Here is a 16,559-nt window from a genome sequence, read left to right as displayed (position 1 = left end):
TTGTTTAGGTACAAATACATAACTAATATTTATTTCATAATTACACAAACATTTTACTTCAGGATTTGCTAGCTATGTGTGGGAACCTCTTTTCTAGGTCAAGTCGCTGCTTCTTTGCAGCATTCCATTTCCTTCTCTCGAGTTTCAGTTCTTTCTCCTTCTTCAACCTGAAAGAAAACACCAGGGTGATCAGCAAAGTCATTGTTAATGGTGTCTAACACTAAGTACAACCCTGCAAGGTGATGTGTGATGCAGATTTATAGAAACAGTAAGATGGATCCTCAGAAACTACATCACTGCTATAAGACTACACGGTTGGCCAGAATGTACTTTAATGATTCAATGAGGTTTTAAAAAGAATGTGTGATTGATCTTGTGTACCTCTAATGTTCTGGACATCCAGATTAACCAGCAGCAGAGGAGTATAATCTATAGGCATCCATGTAACAATGAACAGTTGCATCTTGTATAATAACACTCTGAAGACATTTGGTGTCTCAGTAATCTTACCTAAGATAATGATCAACATATGGCAAAGCAAAAAACGACTGCTTTACGTGACGTCTGTTCATATACCAAGGAATTGGCCATTCCTTGTGCCTATGCCTGTGAAATGAAAAAATGAAAGTCAGATTGTTATAGATTACTCGATCACAAACTAAATACAGGTGGTTTTTCATGAACTGTCCCGATAATCAAATGCCATCTTCTTTTTGGGTTGTGATTATGGAGAGTCTGACGATGACGTGGTATTTCCCTACTAAGTGTCAGTGGGCTTTGTTCTGTCCAGTATTCAATGCTCCAGATTCACAGTTTTTTTGGGGGCGAATCCGGCTGTTATCACTCAGCGGTGAATCTTTTCACTGAAAATCTCATTGAATACTGGCCTCTTTCTGTCTACTGAAGACAAATGGCAGTAATAACTCAGATCAAAGTATACAAAACAGATCAGCTGTAAGGGAGGAAACTATAGGGTTACTATTTAATTGAACATGAAAATAATATATTAAATCAGAACTTTCCCAAAGACACATGGTTATGGTCACTGGTGATGACCTAAGTCATTGAGCACTTAATATGTAACCATTCAAAGCACTGCAAGTAGTGTCTCTAAAGACAAGAAGGGAATGCTGCTGGTTTCCTTCTGGGCACCTTCTACCCCTTTTGAACTAAAATGCCAGACCACACCGGGATTTTGTATACAGGTCCAACTTGGGTGTGACCCAGATGAGAATTTCCTAGTGCCAGCTCTCATTAGGCCTAAGCCTGGTAACAAGATGGAGATGAAGTGGTGATAATGCACCAGACAATCAACACCTAACTGTCATTTGCCAAACATAGCTGATTGGCTGGTATGTTATTACCTTCTACTTTATCTCTTCACCCGGCTTAATACATTATTAATATTACAATTTTATTTATAGGGCGCCACAAGTGTTTCGCAGCGCCGTACAAAGGAACAGTACAGGGAGACAAAAACTTAGCATTACATTGAATAAATTACAAAAATAGAGTACAGATAAAGAGCGCCACAGTTCAATACACATTACAGCTTAAATATAAGTAGTGATCAACGTACTACTAGAGGCTTGTGGCCAATGATGTAGATGAGTATGTGGGCAATGATAGTCACTGAGTGTTTGAGAATGGGAGAGCTGTGAATGAAATGTAAAGAGAAGTGGGCTTTGACAACAGGAGGGAAGAAGGCCCTGCTCTGAGGAGCTTACAATCTAGTAGGAAGGGGGACAGACAGATTACATGAGGTGCAAGCAAGTGGGTGGTGGCTTGATAGCAGGATGTAAGCAGGCAGGGGGTTGGAGAACCTGCCTCAGGACTAGTTTATGCAGTGGAAGGGTACGCTTTGGTGAATAGGCGAGTTTTCAGTGCCTGTTTGAAGCTTTGCAGGGTCAGGGAGAATCTAATGGAGCGAGGGAGTGTGTTCCACTGAAGGGGTGCAGCACGGGCAAAGTCCTGAACTCTAGCGTGGGAAGCAGTGATCAGGGTGGAGGAGACGACAGTCGTCGGCAGCCATAGAGGGTGTATGAATGGTGATGAGGTTAGAGATATATGGAGCAATGGAAATAGAGATGGCCCTGTATGTGCGTGTGAGGTGCTTGAAGAAGATTCTGTAGGGGAATGGGAGCCAGTGCAGATTTTGTTGAAGGGGAGTGGCAGAAGTAGTGTGTCGGGAGATGAAGATCAGCCTGGCTGCAGAGTTGAGGACAGATTGGAGAGGAGCCAGTTGGGATTGAGTGAGGCCAGTGAGGAGAACATTGCAGTAGTCGAGCTGTGAGATGACCAGTGAGTGGATGATAATTTAGTTGCACGCTGTGAGAGAAAACGGCAGAGGGGGGGAGCAATGTTGCGTAACTAGAACCGGCAAAAATGGGCCAGAGCTCGGATGTGGGGTGCAAAGGAGAGGGAGGAGTCAAGAGTGACACCCAGGCAGCGGAGTTGGGGAACGGGGGAGATGATGGTGTTAGCTGCGCCTGTATGTGGTAAAGCCATCCCATCCATTTACCTTTTTACACTGCACCAAGAGCTGTGTCCTTCCCAGGACTGACCATGCAAGCTAGCCGGGTTGGATTTCCAGGTCACTGAACCTTGGGTTAACACCCTTTTCCACTGAGTCGCTCCCGGGTTTTGTAGCAACAGATTTTTAGCAGGAGAATAACAGAAGAGTCAACACTACTGTATACCATGGTGACCAATAGTAGTACCAGGTATTGCTAACTACTGGGAACCTTACTAAGCACTAGAAATATTGGGCATGTTTTGGAGTATTACTGGGGGGAGGGGACACACACCTAAAGATGGGACACACATTCCAAAATAATCCAGTGCGAATATAATACTTTTTCTATGATCGAAATATGTTCCAGTATTGGACTGGTTAATATGCTTGTGATTGCATAATAATGGACTACAGCAAGTCCTAACTAAAAAAAAAAAAAAAAATTCTATATTTTCTGTACTAATTTAATCAATGGCTGGTATGGAAGAATTCATACACATACACAATTATAAACTTCATTTTTATTTTTATCAATTAATTATACTGGTCAATGCCTTAAAAAATGTAATCCGTGTTTCGCTCCTAGCAGGGAGCTTTATCAAAGGGTCCACTCTGCCGGGAGCATAGTTATACTCCTCTATCATAATTATGTTTTTAAAGGTGAACATATTGTATTAATAGAGCAGTTTACATTATTTAATGCATTGACCCATATAATAATAATAATTAAAAAAAAAATGTAAGCTTAGAATTGTGTATTTGTATGAATTCTTCCATACCAGCCATTGATTAAATTAGTGCAGAAGGTATAGAAAAATAGACAAGACTAAAATAGACTAGCCGGGACTGGTGGTGGGGTATAGCGGAGAGGCAGGTCGGGCTGCTAGGAGAAAGATTTCTATATCTATTTGATGCCCAAATCTCCAGCTATACCTGTTGTTCCCCAGTGCCCCTAGTGATGGAAGAAATAGAATGGATATTTATTTATTAACAGTTTCTTATATAGCACACACAGATTCCACAGCGCTTTACAGAGTATAGTTGAACATTCACATCAGTCTCTGCCCCAGTGGAGCTTACAATCTATATTCCCTACCACACATATACACACTCACGCAGACATTCTAGGGTTAATTTGGATATCAAGATATCGTGGAAAGGCGCTTTGATATGAGTGTGCCTAGGCCAAGCAGCAGATTAAGAAATATGGGTAGTCAATCCCAATATAAAGTGTAGTGTAACCCTTCCTGTACACTCCACTAGTGATGGAAGAAGAATGTTTATTATAGAGAGATTTGGAAACAAAACTGTAATTCAGTAAATTGTGCCTACAGTACCTTCATCCTTAGGGTCAATTATGTGGCAGTGTACAGTTGTGCCTCTCATTGACCACAAACTGATCTTATTAGTGTGCTGGAATATACAACAAACAGTCTCATACCATGTTGTCTCCCCAAAGCAGTCTGTTCTCCAGTCCCCTGGTCTTGCCTTTTCCTGACCAGTCTGCAGGAGCCGCAGGGCAGTTTCTCTTTCAGTTAATACCTGGTGTAGATTCTCCATAGATTTGGTCACCTGAGACAGATATTAAAGGTATAGAAAACATTCAGTAAAGCGGTCAGACATTTGCGTGGTTGTACTTTTATTGCATGATTGGATTTAATGTGACCATTTACTGCACCTATCAACACACTGAATACTTGCATGGCTGATGTGCAGCCTCTCAAAATGACCCATCAAAAACATTCTCAAGACACACTCACTCCTCCATATTCCATTGGAGATTGCCTACCCCTTTTTATTTCTCTAGTCTCCTTTTAATGGTGTTAAACTGAAGAGAACATAAAAAACATAAAATTCTTTGTGCAATAAACTATAATTGAATGATACAGAATAAATGATAACCAAGCCAATAAGACTTCAGATAGCAAATCAGAGCCAAATCTTTGGTTAGGTAACACATTATTTGGTAATAAATATTTATTACCAAAACAGAGTACATAAAAAGTCTCCAAAATAATATGGTGAACAAGTTCTACATGGTATGGTCAAGATGTTGTAGTACTCAAGGTGTGCCGCCCCCCCCCCCCCCGTTTCCTAATCCCTCAGTCCCAGACTCTGCTATTGTACCCTTCTACTGCTCTCCCCCACCCCCAATATTGTAACTACTTTCAACAGTTCCCCCAGCTCACTTCCCTCTCCTTTATCCCCAATCTGTATACTACTATATTAATCATGGTTTTCATCCTTATCTGAATTCCCCTCCATGTCAGTTTCAGAATCACTTTACTGGCCATGTATACTCTCGTATACTAGGAATTTTTTTGTGGATACAGTGCAGCTTCAAGCATGGTACAAGAGGGATAACAGGACATACATACATTGCATCAGTTGTGCATACAAATGATAATTCACATGTTAGGATTTGCAAGGATAGATAGAGCAGTTAGGTGTTTAGATTAGCAGTATCTTACAGTACATTGTTCAATAGCTGAATAGCTATTGGGAAGAAGCTTTTTGCGGTTCTTGACGACTTGGCATGAATGGACCTAAAGTGTCTACCTGATGGGATGGCCAGGGTGGAGTTTGTCCGCCACGATCTTCCCAGCTCGCTTCTTGACCCTACTTAAGTATTGTTCCCTTACAGGGGGAGGTCCGTCCCAATAATCTTCTCTGCTGTCCTCACCACTCTTTTGCAGGCTTCGTTTGTTAGATTCATTGGCCACCTCCATACCAGATTGTAATAGAGGAACATAGAACGGACTCCACAATAGCGGTGTAAAAGAGCCGCAGCAGCTCCTGCGGAATGTTGAATTTTTTCAGTTGCCTCAGAAAGAACAGCCGCTGTTGGGCCTTTTTGACAATGGAAGTTATGTTGGGCTCCCATCTGAGGTTGGGAGAGATTTTTGTCCCAAGGAATTTGAAGGTCTATACCCATGACACCACTCTGTTGGAAATTACCAGTGGGACCTTGACATTTGGTTTTCTTCTGAAGTCTATCATCTCGACTGTTTTGATGGGGTTTAGGTCCAGGTTGTTTCTGCCGCACCACTGTGAAAGTCTGTCCACTTCCCGTCTGTATGCAGACTCATCTGCCTCCTTCATTAGGCCGATGATGGTGGTGTCATTTCCATTTGCTTGTCCTTTTCTTTTTTCTCTTTCTCTTCTTCTCACTTTTTTAAAGGAACTTGCTATTGCTGACATACATTCCATTGTTGTGTCCTGCTTACTATGTTATTTTTATTTTATGCAAATATGAGGTTTGGTCTGAATTTCTCATTTATCTCCTTGTTATGTATAAACCTTTGATGTTTATGCTTTAAACTTATATGATTGGAAAAATAAAGGTTCACTTTCAAACCAGAAATGTTTCCTAAATATGTATAAGTGGAGGATGGAGACAAGAATGCATGTGATAAGTGCCATGTGAATACCTTGTATAGCCGCTCAGGACTTGGTGTAGCTACTCTTTGTCGCTTCGATTCCTGATCTAAAGTCATCAGCATGTTATTCTCTTTCAGTAACACGTACCTGAAGACAACAGAACATTACTGCACTTGCAATACATACCACGTCATAGTTATTTCCTATATTCTAGCAACAAATGGGCAAAAAAAGAAAGTAATTTCTGTAATATGAGTTACTGAGTATTCAAGGACAAATACTAATTCTTTAGAACACTTCTAGATTAGCGTATCATTTAAAAACATTTGATAAAAATTAAGGAAAGCCAGAAGCCTGAGCCTATCAAGAAAACCTTCCACATGAGTACTGGAAACAGAATGAGTTTAAGCCTCTGAGTGCCAAGTAAATTAGTCAAAATAGGTGTGAAAATTGGCAAGCAAACATTTTTATTCATCATAATAACTGTACGGTTTACTTTATATATAGGAAATATCTTTTTTATTTATTTTTTTTACACATTTTTTTATTTTAATTTATATAACAAATGTGAGCAACGCTGGCATTTTCAGCGTATATTTTGCACAGAGCTGTTGGCACTCAAACGGGTAATCCTATTAATCAATTACCCCTTATTGTTACCTATTGTTTGCGTTCACGGCAGCGGAAAAACGAAACCTATCGGGGAACTTATTCCACTTGCCCCCGGACAGGTGAAAAAGAATCCCTGAAAGTGCCAGCAATTGGGGACAACTGAATAACCGTTGGGGTGAAAAATTAGCCTCGGCTAATTTATTCCCCCATATGTGGTATTGTATACTTTAACTGTGTATAGGCAATACCAAAACAAATACATTGTCTCAAGTATATACTGTGAATATATATATTTTATTTCAAGTAATTATTTCATTCTTAAGTCCTCAAGTACAGGATAAAATAATGAATTTGCTTGCCGTTTAAAACTTATTTTCTTATTACATTTTATATTAAAGTATATGAAAACAAAATTAACTTTACTACCAATTCATTCTATGTACAGCCCTCTGGGTTCCCTGATGAACAATAGGTTATGCAGCCCACCATCATTCCTCACCCTGACAGTTCAGCTCCTGTTCGCTCACTTGATGCTGCTGCTGGTGCAGTTCACAGGTGAAAGGATTCATGAGCAGACTTATAAGCATCCTGCATGCTATCAGGGTACAACGCTAAAGTTATTTCTACTGTTGTAAGCTCCAACAACCAATCAGAAGCTGCCCATGGGGAAGAGCCCCAGGTAAAGTAAAGCAGAAACAGCTTCTAAATGAACCTGCATTCAAACACAAGCGCCAGCGAATCAGAACAAACTATGCCAGTAGCAGCAATAGGAGTGGGGAAAGATTGGCAAATGCGGCATAGATGTGGTTAAGGAAAAAAGCTCCTGTATTTCTGGCCGATTCAGAGTTGCAAGCATCATTGGATACTCTGATACCAATGAAGACTTCCCAAATTTTTCACCTTACAGAGAACACATCACAGAGGTCAAATGGCTTACTCTAGCAAAAACAGCACTGACTGACCTAGACATCGTGCAACACGACAAAACACCTGCAGAATATTGGCACCTTTCTGTGTTCTGACTAAGATTCCATTAGAAGACATGGCAAAATAATAATAATAATAATAATCAAAAATCAGAAATTTCTGTATAATATTTAGTTTTTTTTTTTTTTTTTACAATGTTCCCTTAAAATTTAAATTAATTGCTGAAAAGATTTGTATTAACGGATGTGAATTGTTTCCCATTAGCTGCCAATGCTATAACGGTCTGTCACTAACCAAAGTTTATGTAAATCTTCACTACTTTTTCCTCTCAGATGGCCAAGGCTCCATAGGTCACCTGTTAAGACAACAAATATGCGATTATTATTATTTCATAAAAATCTTAAACATCATTAAAGTAAATTTTAAATATTTCCATTTTAAGTAATGTTTTTCTACAGAGTTGATGCATAACTTGTGTAACAGATGACATATTACACAAAATAATGGGAATACAAAAATATTATACACAATACCGGACCAAGCAATGGTGGCGTACACATTATTACTGTTGCATAGAACACTGATTTACAAACTGATGCAACCAAAATATGCAAGGTGCAAAAGTACGGAGCTACAAATATAACTATCTAGAGGGGAAAAAAAAAGTGGCCATGGATATTTAAATATTATAATTGCATCTCTCATACAGAAAAACACTCTTCATGCTGCTTAGTGACAATGTTATCTGCACAAACATGGTTTACGTATATACTACTGACAGCACTATACAAATTAAGGTACTCTTTACCTATCACGGCGCCCATCGCGGGTACATTTATGTCTGGCCGCGACGCGACCGACGCGATGCCCGCGATTTCCCATTGAAACCCATGTTAAACATGGAAATCGCGTCGGTCGCGTCGCGGCCGGCCATAAATGTACCCGCGATGCCCGCGACGCGATGCTCCCGATTTCCCATAGCAATCAATGTTAAATGGCCCGACCGACGCGATTTTACTGTTAAATGCCTCAATGGACCCGATGTGGCCATAGGAAACAATGTTAAATGGGCCTTAGAGCCCAAATAGTTACCCTGAACTCTGAAATGGCCCCCCCAATTGTTTACGCCACCCCACGATCAACGTCAACCCGAAGCGTGGCGAGCGCAGCGAGCCCGCGAGGGGCGGCGGTACGCGTCCTCCGACCTTTTCATACCCCCACTATCCACGTCGGCGTGGAGTTGAGAATAGAATAGTGTGGCGAGCGCAGCGAGCCACCGAGCCCGAAGCGTGGCGAGCGCAGCGAGCCCCGCGAGGGGACGCGGATACCTTCACAGCTATACGCGTCCCCTCGCGGGCTTCACAGGTGTCCATGGCGACGCGGACACCTGTGAAGCCCGCGAAGGGGCGCGTTTACCTGTGAAGGTATCCGCGTCCGCTCGCCACGCTTCGGGCTCGGTGGCTCGCCACACTATTCTATTCTCAACTCCACGCCGACGTGGATAGTGGGGGTATGAAAAGGTCGGAGGACGCGTACCGCCGCCGCTCGCCACGCTTCGGGTTGACGTTGATCGTGGGGTGGCGTAAACAATTGGGGGGGCCATTTCAGAGTTCAGGGTAACTATTTGGGCTCTAAGGCCCATTTAACATTGTTTCCTATGGTAAAATCGGGTCCATTCAGCCATTTAACATGAAAATCGTGTCCATCGGGCCTTTTAACATTGATTCCTATGGCAAATCGTGGGCATCGCGTCGCGGCCATCGTGTGCACATTTATGGCCGGCCGCGACGCGACCGACGCGATGTCCATGTTTAACATGGTTTTCAATGGGGAAATCGTGGACATCGCGTCGGTCGCGTCGCGTCCGGGCATCTTTAGCCCGCATACGACGCGACCGACGCGATTTTTTACCTCACGATGCCCACGATCAAGATCGTGGGCGCCGTGCTAGGTAAAGAGTACCCAAATTAATGAGAGGAACGGAAGGGAATGATTAAAGTGAAAACAAAAAAAAGTGCCAGATGTATAAAAAGTGTTGTCGAGAGTGATAATCAGCTCCTACCCGTCATTTTTCAAACCCAGTCTGTGACATGGCAGGCAGGAGCTGATTGGCTGGCTGTTTATCACTCTCCATATTTATCACTTTTTGAAGCGTGACACATCTGGCCCAAAGTCCCAAGAATCCCATATAACAACCTCATACCTGTACTTCATATCCACTATGTATTATCTTTCTTGTGAAATGAGACCCCCTGTTATAAGTTTCCCTCAGAAGTTGCCTGCTGACAACAACTCTATTTATACGCATGAATCTATAAACTATTCTGTTATACTAGTATTACCTTCAGTTTGTTGGAAATGTTTCTGCATTTCTGTATAATGTACTTACTCTCAGCACATAAACAGTATCACTGGTTATATTTTGAACAAACTTTAATAAAACAGAACAACAATTTAGTAGAATTTGTGACTTCTTACACAAATATTATAACAGATTAACGACAAGACTAATGCCAGGAAGTGTTCATATTAAATAAGCAATATGCATGTATATATTTCTCCATTTTAAATGTGTTCTTTCCACTTGAAGGGGTCAATCCAATTATGACAGCGTTGGAACCTGTGCGACGTTTTTCACTGCAAATTCGCACAGAAAATGTAATTTGCAATTCAATGCCGAACTCATGCATGAACCCCCTCCCCAATCCCAGCACATGAAGGAGATAGGGAACATGTTTATGTTCATGTAAAAAAGTGCAGAACCTCTAGTACACCCCTTAAAATATGTAATATTTTGGGTGAATTGCTCTAAAAAGCTGAACTATGGGCAAACTTGCATTTACTGTAACTGAATTGACATAAATATGTTGAAGTGATAGAACTGTTTGAGATGAAACGATATCACACCCTATGAATTTTACAAGTCAGCTACAAGTACAGTACCTTGTTTTCATCAGCTAGTACAGGGTGGTGCTAAACACCTGTGGTACAGTACAGGATACATTTTGTGCTAATGAGGGTAAAATATCACATGGAGGAGTGCATTCATTATCACCAGATGTTTCTCTCTCAGGTATAACTGCTTCATCACTAGTTAACGAGCCTAAACTAACGGGAAATAGGAATCTTCCTCCAAATATAAACATAACATATTGATAGTGGATAACCTGAATGATATAGATCACAAAACAAAGAGCTTACACTGAGAGGGCTAATAATGGAGGCCTCCGCCTTTCAGCTTTGGTTAAAAAGCATGTGACATATGTCTTTAATCCTCTGAAGAGCATTTGAACACTGGTCATATACTTTTTGCTTTATACCTGCGTAAAGTGTAATATTAAATGTGAACCCAGACCTTTTCATAATTACCAGTAGAATATAGTGCCATATTAGATCATTTTGTCAGAAGTATTTTATTTTCAGCATGTTGTCATAGTCCGCTCACTGCCGGGCAGCATTATTAGGTAACTAGGAGGGGTTTGAGTGAGAGATTAGAGGAGGCTGACAGAACCCTATCACAGCACACTGAGAGCCCCCACCATCCATCTCACTTACTGTCTGGGTAGGAGAGGGGCAGGCTGTGCATTTGCAATGCTTGCCTCCAGTGAGGCTTAAATAGGGCCCAAGCATAGTGGAAGGGTGAGCCCCAGTCAGGATTCTTCATAGTGCAGTGTTGGATCTACGTGCAATTCTGTTGTTCACGGCGCCCTCTGCTGGCTGATGCCAACATACTTTTCTGCAAGTCAGACTGAACATTTACCAATTACACCCACTGTTGGTTTATGCATTTAAATGTGTTGGAATAATTAAAATATTTTAAGTTTCCCAAATTGCTCCATATATGAGAACTGAATGATCTAACAAAAATGTCAAACTTATGTTTGCCAAGAACGAACATGTTAAACCCAAGCAGCACTTTCACTATTCCTATTCTTTTATAGGAAAACTTTCCCACAGGATGAGCCATCTGTTTCTTGCTTTAGTGTTTTGGGAAATAAATGTACATTTATTTTTACAATGAATAACATATGATGGGATAATAATCATATAAAATGACTTGTAAGCCTGCTCAAAGCAAATGCTTCGAAAGCTAGTCTGCTACCTTGTGATTGCCTCTGTGATTGTGCATGTGTGAGAATGAAAGAGATGTAGTTTCACTCACTGCCAACAGATGGAGACACACAAACACAAGACACACTAATATATATATATATATATATATATATATATATATATAAATATATATATATATAATTACGCTGACTGACCGGACTTCACAAAGTTTTCTCCCCAATTCTTAGGGTCATCAAAGAACTCCTCAAGTCCTCTTCGAGGTGCAGATGAGTGGACATATAAGCGCTGCTGCTGCCAAGCACTCTCAGGTGTTCTTTTACCCAAACCACCGAGAATTACACTGAAAAGACATGAAGGTATTTTTTTCACTGAAATAATAAAAGCTGATCAAACTCTAGCATATTATAAACCTAGTACACACAAGTCCTACTTAGAAATAGCTATTCTCCTAATAGCTCAATCCCATTTACATTAGTCAAATTCACATATGCATGGCCCATGACATTGAATGAATGAATATTGGTTTTCATCATTTAAAAAACATGACATGCACAAGAGGGATGCAGTTAATATCCCGGCGGTCGGGATCCCGGCGTTCAGAATCCCGACGTTCAGAATCCCGACGCCGGAATCCCGACCGCCGAAATACCGACACATTCTCCCTCCGTGGGTGTCCACGACACCCCTGGAGGGAGAATAAATTAGTGTGCCGAGCATAGCGAGGCACCGGGCCCGCTGCGTGGCGAGCGCAGCGAGCCCGCAAGGGGGGGCGATCCACGTCCCCCCCTTGTCGGCATTTCGGCTGTCGGGATTCCGGCGTCGGGATTCTGAACGCCGGGATCCCGACCACCGGGATTCAGTACTGAATCCGCACAAGATACTCATCCTGTGGTAATTCAGAAAAGGTAATTTTCTATTGTTGCAAATTGCCTATATATAGAGCTAAATGCACCTCACCTCTGAGGTGAAGTACAGTCAGTGACCAGTAGAGGTCTCTCCATGGACCAAATTACTCCTTAACTAGTGTTCATTCTAGCCCCCGCCAACTTTGGAAACCCATGCAATTCCTCTTCCCTGCCTGGGGTTTCGCTGTCTGCTGTGGTGTTTCTAGCACAGGACTGGTTTGCATATCAGTGCTGATATACAGCGACACCCCAAGCAGGTAAGAGGAACTGCATGGGTTTTCAAAGTTGGCGAGTGCTAGAATGAACACTACAAATCATTCTATATTACAGCTCTCCTGTTATGGAGAGACTAGTTAAAATCCCATCAAAATGATAGCTTAGTCCTTATTTGCTCCTACCTCCAATCTGTCTTTATATCTCACTCTCTCCACATCCAGTGAGTTTGAAACAGATCATTTTGCTTTCATTTCTGTAACATGTACAATGGCTTGTCGAGCTTAGCATGTGCAGTTTAGAAGAGAAGAAAGCATAATGCAGTTTTCTACACCACAGGGAGCAGGCTTATTAAAACAATGATTGCAGGAACAAAAACCATCACTGTGACATTGGCAGAAAAAAAGCACATTGGAAAATAAAACAGGCAATGTAACAGAAAGCTAGGATACCAGCAAACATAAAATGACAACGGAGAAAGCATGTAACAAGCTGTTAGGGCTAACCTACAGACAATTATCAGTGCATCCAGTATTTAGCCAATGTATTCAGCAAACATTTAGCTACAACATTTTGCTATTTAATTAGAAAACTGTTAACATGGATTTGTAGCCCCTGAGTAAAACCCCTTTTCCACGAGCCTAAATATCCTGGGTTTTTGCACAGGAGCATGCTAAACCCAGGATTGTAGGCAAGTGGATACACTCCCAGTTGAAATGACCTGGCATTTTAACCACAGGTTCAACCTGGGTCTTTGTGCAGTGTAAACGGGTAACCTGGGTCGATGCACTGCAATGCAAAAGCCGGCGCTGGAAGACGCTCTCATCTCCCAGCACCACCTGAACCCCGCCTCACGATGACATCACCGGCCCGCATTATACCAGGTGAGGACTCTAGTGTAAAAGGGTTCATAAGCTGGTACAAAATCCTGGGTGCCATCCAGCTTGTAGATGGAAAAGGGGTTTAAGTGAAAACTAGGAAAAAATTTTGCTTTAAGGTAAAAATGTTGGGACTCCATGTAGAACCCCTGATACGCCTGTCCCAATGAATAATCATGCACTTGAAAGCATTTAATTAGCATAATATGGGCAATAATGACAGGACAATAAAAAAAAAAAAATCTAAAAAACAGGTGCAATTATAACAATTATCAGCTGATTAGGACAATAATTGCAGTGTAACTGCATCAGAGCACCAATTACGCATCATGAAAAATCTTTCAGCATTTCAACAGAGACAGTCCACGAGACAGCGCATCGTTAACAATATACTGGGTTCACGATGAACGATATGCAAAATGATATCGTTATCATGCATATCGTTCAGAAAAATGATATAGTATGTACCCAGCTTAAGTGTAGCAATGTATAGTAAGGATATTGGATGGTTTTAGCATATAAGATAATTGGTCTGTTTGTCTGATTTGGAGTTTAATCTGACAGCATATGTGTAGCATTATGAGTGTTTCCCCGATATTATTAAAACTAGCTTTATTCTTTGCATTTTTTCCTTTTATGTCTTTGTTTCTCTGTTTTTCTTTACTTTTTTAAATGTTGACATGAATGTTTATATGTAAAATTAAATAAAGATGAGATATATAAAAAAACAAAAACAAAATTAGCTTTATGCCAATGAAAAAAAAAAAAATCACAAGTATAAACAATTTTTCATACCCTGAATTAGTTTAGGCTTTAATTTAGACTCTTGCTTACGATCATGTTGTGACGGTTAATAAAAAGCAAAAGGTCAAATATTTGACACCTTTTAAGAAACTAAAATACTTATTGGCACCAATAGCTTTCTGGGTGTGATATAGGGGTCCGACAGTCGGGATCCCGACAGTCATTTTCCTGACTGGCCGGACCCAGACAGCATGGTGAGCGCAACTATGCCCCTTGCGGGCTCGCTGCGTTTGCCACGCTGCGGGCATGGTGGCTCAATATGCTAGCCACCTATTCTCCCTCTATGGGGGTCGTGGACCCCCACGAGGGAAAATATTAGACGGCCATCGGGAACCCGGCTGTCGGTGTTTTGACAGTCGGGATCCCGACGTCAGGTGAATGCCCGACTGTCGGGACCCGTCCGGCACCCTAGCTTTATGTACTGTTATCCAGCGATATTTGAAACTTTGTTTTGGGTAGTTCAAAGCATACTATAGCTGGGTATACGCCTAAAGCTTTATCTGTCCAATCAAGTGGGAACAAAAACCTTGTAATGCATTGGTGAAAAATGGCAATCAACCAGATGCCCCTAAATGCTGGAAAATAGACAATGGTCAATAAAACAAATTGGTTAAATCAATTTGATCCGACAGATTTGTCAAAATAATAGTTTTTGTCCATTTTCCAGCATTTGGAAAGAAATGGCTGATTGGTAAATATGGAAGCAAAGCATATGGCAGATTTTTGACCACACCAGACAGATTGGACCGGTAAATATATAGGCGTGTACCCAGTTATACTGAACGCCTCCAGGTCAGCTCAGCAGGGAGGGGATGTAAGGGTTGCGGCAACAACATAGCATCTTTATGGTGGACTAAGTAAAAACTGGACTGCCATCATCTGGGGGGGGGGGCCTGTCTTGTCCGGGGGGCCCCTGTGACAACCTTCACCAGGGACATGGGGAAGGGGAGAGTATAGCCTCCCCGTGTGGTCCGGACTATTCAGGTTTTTATTACACCCTCAGACCATGCAGGGAGGCTGTATTCTCCCCCTTCTCCTCTCCCTGGTGACAGGTGTCAGAGCAGCCCCACCCAGAGGCGGAACTACCATTGGTGCAGCAGGTGCATAAGCACCGGGGCCCCTGAGGACTAAGGGGCCCACTACTGCCCAGACCAACAGCTTGTGCCTCTGTCACCCACTGTTGTGGGGCCCAAATTGTACTTTTGCACCTGGGCCCACCACTCACAAGTTCCGCCACTGGCCCCACCAGATGGGACAACCCAGCGCCCACCGGACAAGACACTACAAGCTCCAGAATTACATATATTGATGAATGGAGCCTGTCCAGTTTGGCATTCCGGGGTCCTGTTCTGTCCGGTTTTTACCCATACCCACTTTATGGCCCCATCCCACAAAGTTACAATTAACAAATGTGAAGCAGAGGATGATGCCACAATGATGCCATTTACACAAATGGCATCATCCACCACACGGACTCCCCACTTGACTTGGTAAGAATGTGGCTGCAGTAGGGTTAAGGGCGGCTTTGGGAGACTTGTCCGCTCTTCCAGGAGCACCACCAAATTTTTGTGAGACTCCGAGTGAAAGCCGTTCTGGAAATAAAGGCAACTATGGCTCAAGTCGAATAGTCCACTTACTATTTTCCACACTCCACCCTAGGCTGCACTAACTGCCCCTCTTACATCTGTGCTAAATGCCCGTGGTTCTAGCCCGCAAACTAAGTGCACACAGCCCTGTCACCCTGCACCAGAGGGCAGGCGGGAGATACACTCTACTGCGCCATCTGACACACCGATACGTGCCGGATCACTCTCACACGTCCCCTTCCTACCTGGGCAGACTCCCTAAGCTCCTCAAGGAGAGCGACAGCGCTGACACGGCGCATAGGCGCCTGCACCCAGACAGCAACCCCCTCACTGCGGGCGCCGCCATCTTGGTCAGATGTCCTACACTCACTGCTCTGCGACAGGAAGTGACGCTCGCAAGCCGTGCAGGCATGATTAGTACTGTAGTGTATTGAGGGCAAGGACCCGTTATGTCTTCCGTAGCAGGCGGAGATGATATGCGGGGTGTGTGTGTGGTAGACACTGGTAGTGACTGCATCATACATTGCAGCACACAGATACTTAGGTGGGGGTATTGAGTGCCATAGCCGCCGGGTTACGCTCCCGGTGAGCTGCACATGAGTAAGAGTGCAGTAATCAGCTGGCCAATAGGCAAGCGTCGCCAAATGTGAGTCGCTTGCTATTT

The 16,559-nt window shown here is 42.5% G+C and overlaps 1 protein-coding gene across 1 annotated transcript; it reads right to left on the bottom strand.

The window, feature by feature from the left end:
* MRPL47 (mitochondrial ribosomal protein L47) lies at positions 1-16,489 on the bottom strand. Its single transcript, XM_083177703.1, has 7 exons — positions 16,141-16,489; positions 11,704-11,849; positions 7,730-7,790; positions 5,947-6,043; positions 3,957-4,087; positions 511-606; positions 1-167 (listed from the first exon to the last, which is right to left on the bottom strand). Exons 1-7 carry the CDS (start codon positions 16,413-16,415, stop codon positions 59-61), a joined length of 915 nt encoding a protein of 304 aa, XP_083033829.1. The 5' UTR covers positions 16,416-16,489; the 3' UTR covers positions 1-58.
* Positions 16,490-16,559: the final 70 nt, after the last annotated feature.

This window comes from Crinia signifera, chromosome 3 (genome assembly GCF_055691185.1).
Source record: "Crinia signifera chromosome 3, ASM5569118v1, whole genome shotgun sequence".
NCBI lineage: Eukaryota > Metazoa > Chordata > Amphibia > Anura > Myobatrachidae > Crinia > Crinia signifera.
The sequence above is the reverse complement of the archived record's forward strand: the minus strand, read 5'-3'. Positions and strand labels throughout refer to the sequence as shown.